Source organism: Labrus bergylta, chromosome 16, assembly GCF_963930695.1.
Source record: "Labrus bergylta chromosome 16, fLabBer1.1, whole genome shotgun sequence".
Lineage (NCBI taxonomy): Eukaryota > Metazoa > Chordata > Actinopteri > Labriformes > Labridae > Labrus > Labrus bergylta.
In genome coordinates this window covers 379,501-397,000 of record NC_089210.1, presented here as the reverse complement: position 1 = coordinate 397,000, position 17,500 = coordinate 379,501, and the positions used below count along the sequence as shown (strand labels likewise).

The 17,500-nt window shown below is 46.8% G+C and overlaps 2 protein-coding genes across 3 annotated transcripts in view; both read left to right on the top strand.

Annotated features, from left to right (window-relative positions):
* The window catches only part of zmp:0000000896 (caspase recruitment domain-containing protein 10), a 42,403-nt gene extending 41,179 nt beyond the window's left edge, over nucleotides 1–1,224 (top strand). For both annotated transcript variants that reach the window (XM_065964865.1, XM_065964864.1), the window contains exon 24: nucleotides 462–1,224. In XM_065964865.1, coding sequence (XP_065820937.1) covers nucleotides 462–669 — 208 coding nt within the window. In that variant the 3' untranslated portion in view covers nucleotides 670–1,224. The remainder of the gene's footprint in view (nucleotides 1–461) is intronic.
* A 1,198-nt stretch (nucleotides 1,225–2,422) lies between these two features.
* LOC110003848 (trinucleotide repeat-containing gene 6B protein-like) overlaps nucleotides 2,423–17,500 on the top strand; it is a 25,072-nt gene continuing 9,994 nt past the window's right edge. The window contains 9 exon segments of the mRNA XM_020659414.3: nucleotides 2,423–2,764; nucleotides 9,901–9,988; nucleotides 11,181–11,202; nucleotides 11,330–11,725; nucleotides 12,231–14,954; nucleotides 15,796–15,948; nucleotides 16,022–16,212; nucleotides 16,330–16,392; nucleotides 16,752–16,910. Coding sequence (XP_020515070.2) covers nucleotides 9,932–9,988; nucleotides 11,181–11,202; nucleotides 11,330–11,725; nucleotides 12,231–14,954; nucleotides 15,796–15,948; nucleotides 16,022–16,212; nucleotides 16,330–16,392; nucleotides 16,752–16,910 — 3,765 coding nt within the window. The 5' untranslated portion in view covers nucleotides 2,423–2,764; nucleotides 9,901–9,931.

The following is a 17,500-nucleotide window of genomic DNA, read 5'->3' as shown; positions in this document are numbered from 1 at the left end:
CACAGAGACACACAGAGACACACACACACACACACACACACACACACACACACACACACACAGAGACACACACACACAGAGACACACACACACACACACACACACACACACACACACACACACACAAGCCATGTGGTATCAAAAAGTCTTTGGGTCTGGATGCACTTCCTGGTAACGCTCTGGGCACGCCATTGTACAACCCCATCGTAAGTCCCGGTGTGGACCAAAGAATGAAAGTTGGTCTGGTGGCTGGAGAGGTCAAAGGTCACAGTTGGTCTGGTGGCTGGAGAGGTGAAAGGTCACTTCCAGAGTACTGCCGAGGTGACATTGAGCAAGGCAGTGCTGTGTAGCAGCTCACTCTGACATCTCTCCATCAGTGTGTGTGTGTGTTACAGATATAAAGATTTTATGGAAGAGCGTTTTCTTTCCTCTGACTTTTTGGATGAAACATTTTGAAACAGGAAGTTCTTCCCGCGGTGTGGCGAGGACGGCATCATGGAGGAGGTGTGTCAGGCCGAGGAGCTGCAGCTGGAGACGCTGCCTCTGCTTTACTTCACCCTGGAGCCCAACACCTGGAGCTGCACCGAGGAGCTGCTGGCCGCCATACGCAACGCCATCCACAGCCAGCAGAGGGCGGTAGCATGGGTGGAGCTGGATAGGCTTCAGTAGGACAAACAGGAAGTTCAGATTCACTGGACAATGAGAGCTGCTTGAATAAAGAATCTAACATGTTTCTACAGAGGATAAAAACAAACTGTGTTACCATAGCAACAAAAAACAGTATTATATTGGGTCATTTCTTGTTTTTATCAGTTATAAGGCAAACTCCTGCACACGGTCTTAATTGCACAAAGGCTTTGTGCAACAGATGGATGGATTCATTTCTGTGTTACGCGCATCTCTCATGAAAGTTGTAGTTTGGTAAAGTTTAGTACAGAAGCCCTAAGTGTACATCCACTTTATTGTACTCCGATGTTTTTCTACAGATCTCGACCTTTTATTGTCGTTAATGCGGCTGGATTTCCCCTTGATAACGAGTTGATCATCCTCAAGATTATAACAGACACCTGTGTGGTTTCATGGATCTGTTGTCGTCAGGTTAGGTTGAGCTGCATTTTTATTCACACTACAGTCGACAGCAGACGAGATTGTTCACTGTCACTGGTTTTAACTGATGATCTGTTATTCTGTCATAAGTCAAAAAAATAAACTCATCCAAAAACAGCTGACCATCTTTCCTTTTTTTTTTCATGAATATGTAACGAGATCAGTGAAGATACTCTAACTACAGAGGTCTAAAGTCCCCAAAAGTACAAAATATCTCCAGTGTGCACAAGATACTTGACACTGTTAATAAGAATGTTTGAAGCCTGAGTGGCGTCCCCCGTCTGTTCCTGCAGGGGGCGCTGGAGTCCCATCGATGGTGGTCTCTGTCTGTTCCTGCAGGGGGCGCTGGAGTCCCATCGATGGCGGTCTCTGTCTGTTCCTGCAGGGGGCGCTGGAGTCCCATCGATGGCGGTCTCCATGCTGGAAATGCTGTCTCAGTCTAACTTTCAGTCAACCTAACGACAGGCTGAGAGCTGGAGCTGAGGCGGGTTTTAAACCTCCTGACAAACCGTTACACCGCGCCCACCTGTCAATCAGGTCAGCTACACGCCTTATTGTGAATAACTCTTATCCTTCATCAAATCAAAACTGATGAGTCATCAAAACATTCACCCCCCGTACAGTGTGTGTCCATCCAGACATGAGCTAATCACACCTATTTGGTTTTTTGAACCAGGCTGTAAACATGTTCATCTCTGCTGTAAAAACAGGCTTTTTAGAATGGGTGTGTATGTGACTTCCTGTGCTTCTGCAGGAGGCCTCTAGTGGACACTCCAGGAACTGCAGGATTTTACACTTCAGCATCGGCTTCATGTTTAAACACCGGAGGTTGCTGGTGGATTCCAATCCAACCTTCAGTAATTCTCTGAAAAATAAAGAAGAACATAAGAAGAACAATGATGCTGCTTCAGCCGTGTGACTAAAGTTATTTAATCACAGACGTAGAGCATTTATTAAAAAGATGATTTAATCGTGTAGAAGGCTGACTGATTTCAATGACTGAGTAAAATAAAAATTTAAAACATTTAAAAATGTAATAAAAATAAATGAATAAATAAAAAATAAATAAATAAAATCAAGTAAATAAATAAATAAATAAGTCCCAGAAAGTTAAATAGACCATCATACTGTCACGTTCAGCCTTGTACCACAAACTGTAAATAATAAATAATATAAAAAGTCTATTTCTGGTAAATATATTCACAGTTCTGGCCCGGTTGTTTACTTATTTACCCTCCGTGTGAATGACGTCATCTTTCCGAGTTGAGTCGCCCTCTGGTGGCCCGTGTGCGCAGGCGCGCTGCTCCTCCTCCCCTCTCTCATCAACAAGCTGTGAGCTCATCTGCTGAAGCTCCACACAGGAGCAAAATGGCCGCCAGTAAACTAACCGATCACACAGCGTCTGACAGTCATCAGCGGGTTCGGTGTGTTTTGTTTACAGCTTGAGGACTACACTTGCTCTCTAAGGATAATCGCATTTCCTCCGGTTTTTTCTACGATCAACATTTCGGTTTTCGGTGATGTCATTTCTTACTCTACTCAGCCTTGATCGCCTCGAAGAACTAGCTTGCTAGGCTAGCTGCTTTGCTAGCCTGCTAGCGGTAGGTCTGCGAGAAATTGTGCACAGAAGCACTTTATGTCCCGTGTGATTCCCGAGGTGAGTGTTCAAACTGAGCTTTGTGTGCTTTATGTTCTCTGTGTGAAATACGTGCTGGCTAATGACGTCACTTTTTGACGCATTTAGAGAACAAATGACGTTTTGGTTTGCTTCGCTCGGTGGAGAAACGTCACTGAAGTTAATGGTTTAATAACACGGCCTGTAGCCTACACCGGCTGAGAAACAGCCTGACAAACAACAGCCTGACAAACAGCAGCCTGACAAACAGCCTGACAAACAACAGCCTGACAAACACCAAACAGCCTGACAAACAGCCTGAGAAACAACAGCCTGAGAAACAACAGCCTGACAGACAACAGCCTGACAAACAACAGCCTGACAAACAGCCTGACGAACAGCCTGACAAACACCAGCCTGACAAACAGCCTGACAAACACCAGCCTGACAAACAGCCTGACAAACACCAGCCTGACAAACAACAGCCTGACAAACAGCCTGACAAACACAAACAGCCTGACAAACAACAGCCTGACAAACACAAACAGCCTGACAAACACAAACAGCCTGACAAACAACAGCCTGACAAACAGCCTGACAAACAACAGCCTGACAAACACAAACAGCCTGACAAACAACAGCCTGACAAACACAAACAGCCTGACAAACACAAACAGCCTGACAAACAACAGCCTGACAAACAACAGCCTGACAAACACAAACAGCCTGACAAACAACAGCCTGACAAACAACAGCCTGACAAACAGCCTGACAAACACAAACAGCCTGACAAACAACAGCCTGACAAACAGCCTGACAAACACAAACAGCCTGACAAACAACAGCCTGACAAACAACAGCCTGACAAACACAAACAGCCTGACAAACAACAGCCTGACAAACAACAGCCTGACAAACAGCCTGACAAACAACAAACAGCCTGACAAACACCAGCCTGACAAACAACAACCTGACAAACAACAGCCTGATAAACAACAGCCTGACAAACAACAGCCTCACAAACACCAACAGCCTGACAAACAACAGCCTGACAAACACAAACAGCCTCACAAACAACAGCCTGACAAACACAAACAGCCTGACAAACAACAGCCTGACAAACAACAGCCTGACAAACACAAACAGCCTCACAAACAACAGCCTGACGAACACAAACAGCCTGACAAACACCAGCCTGACAAACAGCCTGACAAACAACAAACAGCCTCACAAACAACAGCCTGACAAATAACAGCCTGACAAACACAAACAGCCTGACAAACAACAGCCTGACAAACAGCCTGACAAACAACAGCCTGACAAACAGCCTGACAAACACCAGCCTGACAAACAACAGCCTGACAAATAACAGCCTGACAAACACAAACAGCCTGACAAACAACAGCCTGACAAACAGCCTGACAAACAACAGCCTGACAAACATAAACAGCCTGACAAACAACAGCCTGACAAACACAAACAGCCTGACAAACAGCCTGACAAACAACAGCCTCACAAACAGCCTGACAAACAACAACAGCCTGACAAACAACAGCCTGACAAACAGCCTGACAAACAACAAACAGCCTGACAAACACCAGCCTGACAAACAACAACCTGACAAACAACAGCCTGACAAACAACAGCCTCACAAACAACAGCCTCACAAACAACAGCCTGACAAACAGCCTGACAAACAACAGCCTGACAAACAGCAGCCTGACAAACAGCCTGACAAACAACAGCCTGACAAACACCAAACAGCCTGACAAACAGCCTGAGAAACAACAGCCTGAGAAACAACAGCCTGACAGACAACAGCCTGACAAACAACAGCCTGACAAACAACAGCCTGACAAACACAAACAGCCTGACAAACAACAGCTTGACAAACAACAGCCTGACAAACACAAACAGCCTGAGAAACAACAGCCTGACAAACAACAGCCTGACAGACAACAGCCTGACAAACAACAGCCTGACAAACACAAACAGCCTGACAAACACAAACAGCCTGACAAACAGCCTGACAAACAACAGCCTGACAAACACAAACAGCCTGACAAACAACAGCCTGACAAACAACAGCCTCACTAAAACAAACAGCCTGACAAACAACAGCCTGACAAACACAAACAGCCTGACAAACACAAACAGTCTGAGAAACAACAGCCTGACAAACAACAGCCTGACAAACACAAACAGCCTGACAAACAACAGCCTGACAAACACAAACAACCTGACAAACAACAGCCTGACAAACACAAACAGCCTGACAAACAACAGCCTCACAAACAACAGCCTGACAAACAACAGCCTCACAAACAACAGCCTGACAAACACAAACAGCCTGACAAACAACAGCCTGACAAACACAAACAGCCTGACAAACACAAACAGCCTCACAAACAACAGCCTGACAAACAACAGCCTGACAAACACAAACAGCCTGACAAACAACAGCCTGACAAACACAAACAGCCTGACAAACAACAGCTTGACAAACAACAGCCTGACAAACAACAACCTCACAAACAACAGCCTCACAAAAACAAACAGACTGACAAACACAAACAGCCTGACAAACAACAGCCTGACAAACACAAACAGCCTGACAAACACAAACAGTCTGAGAAACAACAGCCTGACAAACAACAGCCTGACAAACACAAACAGCCTCACAAACAACAGCCTCACAAACAACAGCCTGACAAACAACAGCCTGACAAACAACAGCCTGACAAACACAAACAGCCTGACAAACAACAGCTTGACAAACAACAGCCTGACAAACACAAACAGCCTGACAAACAACAGCCTGACAGACAACAGCCTGACAAACAACAGCCTGACAAACACAAACAGCCTGACAAACACAAACAGCCTGACAAACAACAGCCTGACAAACACAAACAGCCTGACAAACACCAGCCTGACAAACACAAAAAGCCTGACAAACACAAACAGCCTGAGAAACAACAGCCTCACAAACAACAGCCTCACAAACAACAGCCTGACAAACACAAACAGCCTGACAGACAACAGCCTGACAGACAACAGCCTGAGAAACAACAGCCTGACAGACAACAGCCTGACAGACAACAGCCTGACAAACAACAGCCTGACAAACACAAACAGCCTGACAAACACAAACAGCCTGACAGACAACAGCCTGAGAGACAACAGCCTGACAAACAACAGCTTGACAAACACAAACAGCCTGACAAACACAAACAGCCTGACAAACACAAAAAGCCTGACAAACACAAACAGCCTAACAAACACAAACAGCCTGACAAACAACAGCCTGAGAAACACAAACAGCCTGAGAAACAACAGCCTGACAAACAGCAGCCTCACAAACAACAGCCTGACAAACAACAGCCTCACAAACAACAGCCTGACAAACACAAACAGCCTGACAAACAACAGCCTGACAAACACAAACAGCCTGACAAACACCAGCCTGACAAACACAAAAAGCCTGACAAACACAAACAGCCTGACAGACAACAGCCTGACAGACAACAGCCTGACAAACAACAGCCTGACAAACAACAGCCTGACAGACAACAGCCTGACAAACAACAGCTTGACAAACAACAGCTTGACAAACAACAGCCTGACAAACACAAACAGCCTGACAGACAACAGCCTGACAGACAACAGCCTGACAAACAACAGCCTGACAAACAACAGCTTGACAAACAACAGCCTGAGAAACAACAGCCTGACAAACAACAGCCTGACAAACACAAACAGCCTGACAAACACAAACAGCCTGACAGACAACAGCCTGAGAGACAACAGCCTGACAAACAACAGCTTGACAAACACAAACAGCCTGACAAACACAAACAGCCTGACAAACACAAAAAGCCTGACAAACACAAACAGCCTGAGAAACAACAGCCTGACAAACAGCAGCCTCACAAACAACAGCCTGACAAACAACAGCCTCACAAACAACAGCCTGACAAACAACAGCCTGACAAACACAAACAGCCTGACAAACACCAGCCTGACAAACACAAAAAGCCTGACAAACACAAACAGCCTGACAGACAACAGCCTGACAGACAACAGCCTGACAAACAACAGCCTGACAAACAACAGCCTGACAGACAGCAGCCTGACAAACAACAGCCTGACAAACAACAGCCTGACAAACACAAACAGCCTGACAAACACAAAAAGCCTGACAAACACAAACAGCCTGACAAACACAAACAGCCTGACAAACAACAGCCTGAGAAACACAAACAGCCTGAGAAACAACAGCCTGAGAAACAACAGCCTCACAAACAACAGCCTCACAAACAACAGCCTGACAAACAACAGCCTCACAAATAACAGCCTGACAAACACAAACAGCCTGACAAACAACAGCCTGACAAACACAAACAGCCTGACAAACAGCCAGACAAACACAAACAGCCAGACAAACACAAACAGCCTGAGAAACAACAGCCTGAGAAACAACAGCCTCACAAACAACAGCCTGACAAACAACAGCCTGACAAACAACAGCCTCACAAACAACAGCCTGACAAACACAAACAGCCTGACAAACAACAGCCAGACAAACACAAACAGCCTGACAAACAACAGCCTGACAAACAACAGCCGGACAGACAACAGCCGGACAAACAGCCTGACAAACACAAACAGCCTGACAAACAACAGCCTGACAAACACAAACAGCCTGACAAACACAAAAAGCCTGACAAACACAAACAGCCTGACAAACAACAGCCTGACAAACACAAACAGCCTGAGAAACAGCAGCCTGACACACAACAGCCTCACAAACAACAGCCTGACAAACACAAACAGCCTGACAAACAGCCTGACAAACAGCCTCACAAACACAAACAGCCAGACAAACACAAACAGCCTGACAAACACAAACAGCCTGACAAACAACAGCCTGACAAATACAAACAGCCTCACAAACACAAACAGCCTCACAAACACAAACAGCCTGACAAACATAAACAGCTTCACAAACACAAACAGCCTGACAAACACAAACAGCCTGACAAACAACCTCACAAACAACAGCCTGACAAACACAAACAGCCTGACAAACAACCTCACAAACAACAGCCTCACAAACACAAACAGCCTGACAAACAACCTCACAAACAACAGCCTCACAAACACAAACAGCCTCACAAACACAAACAGCCTCACAAACACAAACAGCCTGACAAACATAAACAGCCTCACAAACACAAACAGCCTGACAAACACAAACAGCCTGACAAACAACCTCACAAACAACAGCCTGACAAACACAAACAGCCTGACAAACAACCTCACAAACAACAGCCTGACAAACACAAACAGCCTGACAAACAACCTCACAAACAACAGCCTCACAAACACAAACAGCCTCACAAACACAAACTGCCTCACAAACAACAGCCTCACAAACACAAACAGCCTGACAAACAGCCTCACAAACAACAGCCTGACAAACAACAGCCTGACAAACAACAGCCTGACAAACACAAACAGCCGACGCAGTGTGCAGAGTTTTCCTGTCCTTCTAGATGAATTAATTCCTCTTCAGCGTCTTGTGAAATAAATGTTAAATGTTTTTGTGCAGAAGCTCTAAGGGGGCACTCACTTCCAGGTCCTCTTGCCCCGTACTTTGATTGCCCCCCCTCCTCAGTCCCCTCCTGGCCTGCGCTCACACTGCTCTGGTCCAAACCGGGCCTGAGCACGGTGACCTTACAAACGTCATCACGTCATCCTGCTGAAGCGCAGCGGAACAGGAAATACAATATCTGCAGTTTGCATCATTAAAAAGGCTCTTCAGAGTTGGACCATGAATAAAGTGTCAGTTATCATGTTGATAGATTCATAACTCACACGCTGAGTAACATGAAACACCTCAACATGTCTGCTGGCTGTAAAGGAGCGGCCAAAGATGGTCTGATAACGGTGAAGTTTCTTTAAACATCAGAGAACTTTGTTGCATATGGTCGATATGGTCCATTACTACCCCGGGTTCAGGATTTTACAAGACGGGGATCGGCTTTATGCCCTGTCCTTGTTGCGTTCCCATGCTTGTGCTCATAAATGACCACCACTTTAAAGCGTGTCAGGGTTGAGGAAGTGTACAGAGCGCTCACACTAATCAAACCAGCTGGACTTCGGGGGTCAAACTGTACAGATTTCCTTGTGTGAGTGTTTATTGATTTCGTATCTACCGACGTCGCGTCAGACCACATTTCTGTCTGTCAGCGGAGCCGATAGCATCAGTGCATCCTTTATTTTTATAACATCATAAGGCAGGTACAAGGAGGGGACAAACTCCTGCACACTCTCTAAGTTTCTGGGAAACATTTGGCAGCGTTTGAAGAGGTTAAAACGGGAGGGGAGTGAGGCGTTTGGTATCAAGAATCAAAACAACGTTTAACATTTTGGTTTTTGGTGACGACCCTGAATAGATGTTCTTTCTTTAAAAGCTGGTTTTGAGTCTATCATTTCTTAAAATTTCAAAGATTATCATATTATTATTATAATGTTGAAAGCCTTCATTTCTAAATGACACAGAGAAGCATGCAGCCATTACATGTCCAGTTAGCTTTCTTTAGCATGACGTGATGCTAATCGTGTGCAGCTAACACATTTACAGCTCTTTATAGCTTCTTCATGTTTGTCTCTTGATCTCCCCTCGTCACGCTCTCGTTAACCTGACAATGAGGTGTATGTTTGCGTCTCTCGTTGGTTAACTCTCTGCTGAATTGGAGGCAGGTGTAAGCTCAGAGCGTGCCCTTCACAACACCTCACAGCTCCCTGTCCCAGCTGGCGTCCTGTCCATCCTGCAGACGTTAGCGTCTCTTCAGTAAAGCAGGAGAACGGGACTTTTCTGAGATGCTCTAATAGTTTGAAGTCCCTCGTTTGTTTGGCTGCAGCCTGCGTCGTCTGCTGGTTAATGAATTATGCAGCGAGAAGCGACCAGAGCTGTTGTCAGGCTGGCCCTGGTTAACATTACAGACTGAATGACAGTATCTGGATCTGACTACATGTGACATGACTCTGATGAAATATGTACCATAATAACACAAGTGTGCCTGATGCACGTGTAGAAACGTCTGCTTGTGTCGGGCAGAGTGCGTTGAAGTGTGACATGAATAATTGAATGTGTTCATTTGTGTTCTCAGACAGGAGAATCAGGAAAGGGAACAGTGGTTCATGGAAGACAAGAAAAAGAAGAAAGAAGATAAAAAGAAAAGGGAAACCTCTCAGAAGGTGAGAATCTGTCACATACGTTAAATTCATCTCATGAGGTCGCTGAAGTTTTGTGGGTTTTTTTATAATTTAGTGAAGTTTGGATAGTTTTCTCACCTCTGGTTCGTTTGCTCTGGTCTGAATCATCAACCAGTTTGTTTCATCTGTGCATAATAACTAATTAAGTTTGGTCTGATTCACACCATGCACATTTTATAGAAGTGGATACAGCATTGAAGGTGGAGCCTCGTTCATTTGGATGAAAGCTGCTCAGTGACGCATGAAGCAAAAAAAGTCTGACTTCCACGTGTTACTGGGACCATAGAGCATGAGCACATGGGAGGCGAAGTCATGTGGCTCTGATCTGCGTTCATTATGTCCATAGAATATCTGAATTTGTTTTTAAATGAGCAATATGTAACTCTGACCCCCTGGTGTTTAAAATGGGTACTGCAGTCTAGATTCTAAACATCATAGAGAGCTGTCCCCCCCCCCCTCCTCTCTAGAGTGGATGCTCACTCAGGTCACCATGTGGTGGACTCTGAAGCTTCAGTGTTTATCCAGCTCTGCATGGGTCTGTAAACCTTTCTGTGTTCTAACCTCTCTCCATTTTTCAAAAGCATCTCCAATATTGATCCTAGTTTGAGCACGTTTCTGCTCGTGGAGCTTATTAGAAACATGCAGAGGCTTTTTAGGTCGGGTACAATCACTTCTATCTGAACCACTTCTCTTGACCGCTTCCATCGCTGCAACACCTGTTGACCTGATAACTGCTCTCATATCTGGTAAACCGAGGGGCGTCCAAAACAGGCCATGTAGGGGTTCCTTGTGGGGAAGTATATGTACTCTATTTAAATGTATCCACTGACGTCTCTTTCCAGATGTAAGCTTGTGGGAAACGGTCTTTTTGGCCCTAATGGCGTCACATGACGATGCAATACCAAATTCGACCACCATGTTAAATCAGCTTCAAATCACTCTTCCTGGGTGCCTGGTTCACCAGGAGACATTTACTATTGGACCAATATGTGTGATGTCTGAGCTTAGTTACGGCACTCTTGTGAAAAAAAAAAAAAAAAAAAAGGTCAATGTCTGTAACGAGATGAAAGTCTAAAGAGATCACGGTCTGAGGACGAGAAAGAAAATGTTTTTTTATTTATTAAACTGTCAAGGTCACACTATCATCTGACTCACTTCTTCTTTTTTATTTTAGGTGCCAGAACAGAAAATCAAAGGTAAGTTTCCATGTCTCACTTTTCATAATAATGATGATTTTACAGTTTGTTGACTTAAAGGAGATCCATTCTGCTGATCCATATGAATGAAGTAACACACACACACACACACACTTTTGTCCTTCAGTGCCAGAATCAGCCAAGCCCTCCACCTCCCAGCCACTCACCACCCAAGGCTCAGTGTCCCCCAGCCCTGGCCCTCTCGCCCCCCCGTCCCCCAGTCCTGCTGCAGCCGGGGTTTCTGCACAGGTTCCTCCTGGTGGTGGGAACAATGCAAAGCAGCGGACTGCTGTGGCCAACGGACAGCCCTCCTCCTCCCCTGCAGGAAGCCAGACATCCCAACAGCAGCGATACATGTCGAGAGAGGTTCCACCGAGGTTTCGCTGCCAGCAGGACCATAAAGTGCTACTGAAGCGGGGCCAGCCGCCGCTGTCCTCCATGCTGCTGGGGGGAGGAGGGGGGGAAGGGGGGACAGGAAGTGGCTGGGCAGATAACCCCAATGCAAACACAGCTGGAGGCACAGGTGAGTTCATGTTTGAAGTATGAGATGACACACTGAGGAGTTTAAGTGTTTTCTTTCTATAAGCAGCGTCATCATGATTCCAGAATTATAAACTTTAACAGTTGAGAAAAAATCAAACCATGAAGATATCGGTTTGATACCACAGCAACAAAACCAAAAGTCCTAGACACCCAATATTGGGTAATTTCTTGTTTTAATTAAAACAAATTGCCCATCTTGCCCCTACCTTCTCCCCTCCTCTTTTCCCTTCTCTCTTTGTTCTTTGTATTGCAGAACTCAATTTGTCTTTATTTACGCATTCTGCTGTATACAGAGGTATCCCAGATACTAAGTTTGTGGGATATGTATAGCAGTGCAACATATGCACAACAAAGTTCCTCTGTCACTTGTCACACTCTGTCCTCTGAAACGTTGCCAATATTTTTGTGCAATTTAGTGGGTGGATCTGATTTGTAATTTCTGTCTCTCTTTAATTGTTGTGTTTTTTTTTTTGTTTTTTTTACAGATTCCAACCTGGGCTCATCATCTACTTCACCCCTGAACTCCTCCTCATCCTCATCATGTGTCGCTGCTCCGTCTTCTTCTTCTACTACTACTACTTCAACTTATGCAAATTCCACATGGGGGTCGGGCTCTGGCAGCCTGTCCTCCTCTCAGGGCTGCGGGAAGGTGATGGTGGATGGGTCTGACCTGGGGGACTGGCCCAGCATCCTTGGCGGGGCCAAAGTAGGCGGTGACGGGTCTGGAGGAGGCGTGCAGGATCAAGACGGCCCTGGTAACAACAACAGTAGTGCCTCATGGGGTGAGAAAACCATCCAGCAGAAGGGAGGAACAGGAGGAGGAGGAGGGAACACGGACAATCCTTCCTCCCCTCGTTCTTCTCCTCTCTCCTCCTCGCTTAATGAATGTGTCCAGTCGAGCGGCGGCGGTGTGTGGGGCTCCTCCTCCTCCTTTCAGGTGGAGGCCGGCCTTGGATCTGCAGCATTTTACAATTCCAAAGTCTCCCATCTTCTTCCCGGGCCTCAGGAGAGCCCCGTGGGTGGCAGCAGTGTCTCTGGTGCCAACTTCAACCCCAACGTGAACCCGTCTGCCTGGCCCGCCCTGGTGCAGGCTGGGACATCGACGACGGTGAACGACAGCCTTCCTCAGCACCCATCCATTACTTCAGTTTCCTCTGCCAGCTCCCCCCTCATCACCACTCTCTCATCTGTGAATCAATCTGGAGTCCCTCAGCAGCACACTGAGACAGCTGGGGGAGCCAGGGGGGGCGACCCACAGCAGCACTTAGGAAACCCGGGCCGCGAGCCGGGTTCAGGCGGAGCGGGACCAAATCAGGAGGGGGGCGATGAAAGGGACTTTGGGGGTACGAGAGTGGAAGGAGGAGGGATTACTAATCTTTCCAGCTCCTCGTCTTCCTCATCTGCTGCATCTTCTTCTTGGAGATCCATGCCTCCAGTGCCCGCTGACCTCAGTGCAGGGGGGTCACAGGCAGACGGATGGGGGGGTGGAGGAGGGGGTGGTGGAGCTCAGGGGCAGGAAGGGAACGTGTGGGGCTTTGGGGGTCTGGGGGGAAAGGCGGGGTGGGCCAGAGGGAGTGATGGTGGCTCAAATACCACAGTGGTAACTCAGGGAGCGTTGGAAGGAGGCGGATCAGAATCGGAGTGGGGGGGCACAGAGGGGGGTGTAAGTCCGAGTAACTCAGCAATAGAAGGTGGAGGAGGGGGGGGGAGCAGCAGCAGCAGCTGTGGAGGTAACGGTGTGTCACAGGAATCTGCCTCACCAAAGTTTGCTACCAAGACAAAAGCTTGGGACAATCAGAAAGGGATGGAGAGTGGGGAGGGGGCGGTTGGGGAGTGGGGGGGGCAGGGTGGGGGTACGGGAGGTGGACAACCTTCAACCTCGAGCGGAGGGGGGTCCATAGCCGGCAGCGGCGGGGATGATAGTGATGGTGGACAAAAGCAGGAGCAGGCCAAGGCTGCTCCCGATCAACCCCCCCAGACGTCCAATGCTGAAGTGGCCTTACTGAGCATGCTCAGTAGATCTGACCTGGACCCCCGGGTCTTATCCAATAAGGGCTGGGGGCAGACCCAGGTCAGACAGAATGTGGCCTGGGACCTGGACTCTTCAAGAGGAAAAAGAAATGAAAGAAGCCCGTCCTCTTTCTCCTCCGCCTCCATGAACAGTACCAACAGTTCTGCACCTGGGTTCTCGTCCAATCACAGCTCAAGCACTAATGATGGCGGTCAGAGCTCCGGTCCCGGTTCAGGGAGGGACGGATGGGACGGCAGCGCCTCCACCTGCGCTCCTCACAGCACTGTGAGGAAACCAGGAACACCTGAAGAAGAGATGGAGTCCAGTCAGAGCCCGGCAGCTGGAGGGTGGGGGGAACGCCCGACTAGTCACCAGGGCAAAGGATGGGGGGGCGAGGAACAACAGTGGGGGGGGCGCAGAGGGAGAGGGGGGGGCTGGAGAGACTTTGGAGAACAGGGTAGTGGCTGGGCTGATGGTCCAGAGGATAAAGGGACAGGGGGTAGGAAGGGGACAGGGAGAGGGGAGGGAGGGGGATGGGGGGGGGACTGGGGTCAGAGGGACTCTGGACCTGGAGGGGGGTGTGGCGATGGGCGGAGCAGAGGTGGAAGCCACAAGGAAGAGGGATCTTCCTGGGGTAATGTGGATGAAGGTGGATCTCAGCGAGGAGGGTGGGGAGGGGGGGATGCAGTTGGAGGTAAACCCCACCAGGACTGGGACAGTGCCAAGCCCCCCCCATCAGCAGCTGCACACATACCAAACAGTCACACAAAAACTCCAAACACACAGCAGCACCAATCACAGGGCCAGCAGCAACAAGGGGGGTGGAGCAGCCGCTCCAACGCTGCAGGTGGAGGTCCACCATCTAAGAATCAGAACCAAAGTTCAGGCTGGACCTCAGGCCCCATACCCCAAATCCCCGGGGGAGGGGCTGACTCCCTGGAGTCCAGCGGCTGGGAGGAACCGTCCCCTCAGTCCATCAGCAGGAAGATGGAGATCGATGACGGCACATCGGCCTGGGGAGACCCGACCCGCTACAACACCAAGAATGTCAATCTGTGGGACAAAAGCAGCGCCGCACCCGACCAAAGCCACTGTCAGCAAGCGCCACCTGCACCCCCCATGCAGCAACAACCACCACCCAGGAGGCAGCACGGAATGCAGCATGGACGGGAAACCAACCCCCCCCCTGCTGCTGTTGGTAAGCTCAGGTTATATTACATCAGGAAATTTAACCTTTGATACCATTCTAGTGAAAATCAAATAAAATTGATACCTGTTTGTTACCATGGCAACAATAATGGATCATTTCTTGGTTTTAATCCCCATTAAAGTCTTTCTGTGATTTTTCTCACTTAAATATAAATCAAGTCTCTCCTCTGAAAATAACTCTGTGAGTCATGACTGTCTACAATGGGTGTAACACCCAAGTCCCACTGTCTGTGATGTTTTCAGAGTTTTCAGAGTCCTATCTTCACTTTGTTTACATCGCCAGGACGGCCGGCTGACTCCTCCCCTCGTGTATAAAAGTTGTTTAATTGAGGGACTAGAGAAAAGAAGAATAACATACTGTACTCACTGCTTAACTGTGTTTCTAGATCACGCTCATTTCAGGTAAATTTACATGCAGTGTGAAGATACCAGCATAATAAAGATCGCTAGCATTAGCATGCTAACACAACAATGCAGCGCCAGTTGTTTTGGTTTCATGCTGGTGCTCAAGGGCGACATCTGCTGGATCAAAAAAATCACATATAAAGCCTTTAATTGCAAACAAACTGCACAATGTCTAAATTACCCAAATATATTGTATGTCAGCGTCTGTACAAGAAGGTGAAGAGTTTTCTTTTTGGACACCTGCTCATAAAGTTGTTCCTGAATCTCCACAAAAACATCATCAATGTTTCCAGAGCTTCTTCTCTTTAATTAAAATGTCCACAATAAATGTCAGCGTTGTAAGTGTCCACAGTCTGATTGGTTTATCTGTAGTGAACATGTAAACACAGTAAACTCAAACAGGAAGTGGTTTCTCCCTCCATCAGCTGCAGGTATGTGGGGAGCAGGTGCTCAGTCGGTGGATAATGGAACAGCTGCTTGGGGCCAGACGGCAGATTCAGCAACAAGTTGGGGGGATCATGATGAACCTGGCAAAGCTTCTGGCTGGGTGAACCCTGCGCCTAACATCACTAAACCTGGTAAGGATTTTGTGGATTTTTAAAGGAAATGATTTTGTTTACATGTTCAAACCATCGTGTTTGAATCCACCAGGCAACAAGTCCATGGAGAGCTGGGGAGGGAAGGGGGAGGGGTCAGTCGCAGCGACCCGGCACCCCAGCTGGGACGAGGAGGATGATGGCGTTGGAGGAGTGTGGACCAACGCGGGCTCCCAGGGGAGCGGCTCCTCCTTCAACTCGGGAGGCTGGGGTCAGAGTCACATGGGTAAAAGAGGAAACATCAAGGTAAGGAAAAGGAAATCCATGAAACCAAAACTTACTTTAGTTTACTGAGTGCCTGTTGTTTCAAGACCGAGCTGTTCTCTTTATCTGAACAAAGTTTTTAAACACTTTTTCTTTAAGGGCGGCGGTGGAGACAGCTGGATGAACCCGGTGGCTCGCCAGTTTTCAAATATGGGTCTGCTGGTAAGAAAATCTTAAAATCTGAAGCTGCTGTTAGAAGGATTGTTTTCCTTAAAGCAACAATCTGTAACGTTGTCTTAAAGTAGTCGAGGATGGCGTCTCCTGTCCTCTCCTGTCCTCTCCTGTCCTCTCCTGTCCTCTCCTGTCCTCTCCTGCTCTCTGCACTATGTAACTTTGGCAGCACGTATGTCTTTAAGGCGTTAGTTCACATGGCTGTGGCTCAGTGGTGGAGTCGGGGTTTGATCCCCAGCTCCTGCAGCTATGGGGTCATAGTTCAGCATCAGGCCAGATGGCAGTTAAAACTTAAATTGTGGCATGGTGAACAGCTGTTGGGGTCACTCACTGACTTTGTTGTTTGTCAGGGTGATGACCCCGGTGGAGACAAAAAGATGGACGGAGACAAGCGAGGAATGAATGAATACAACGGAGAGATGCGGAGAGGAGGAAGAGGTGGAGGAGGGTATCGCATGCCTGGTTCCAAAGACATGGGTCCTGTAGACACGGGCCCCTATGGGGACAAGGTAAGAGACTGATTCACAAACAGCCTTCTTACCATGTGACCTACGGTTACAAATAAATATCTATATATATCTATCTATCTATCTATCAATAAATATCTATATATATCTATCTATCTATCTATCAATAAATATCTATATATATATATATATATATATATATATATAGATAGATAGATATATATATAGATATTTATTAATATATATATTAATAAATATCTATATATATATATATATTAATAAATATCTATATATCTATCAATAAATATCTATCTATATATATATATATATTAATAAATATCTATATATCTATCAATAAATATCTATCTATATATATATATATATATATTAATAAATATCTATATATCTATCAATAAAAAAAATATATATATATATATATATATATATATATATATATATATATATATATACTAACTGTTTTCTGCGTGAGGATTTATATTGTGTTCAGCGATGTCTACAACGTGCAGTTTCTGTGCAGCTGTGTCGTTCTTTTAGTTCCGTCTGTTTTCACTTTCGGGAGTTTGCGCTCCTACTAGCTACAGTACGGTAGTTTAGCTCTCAGCCTGCAGGGA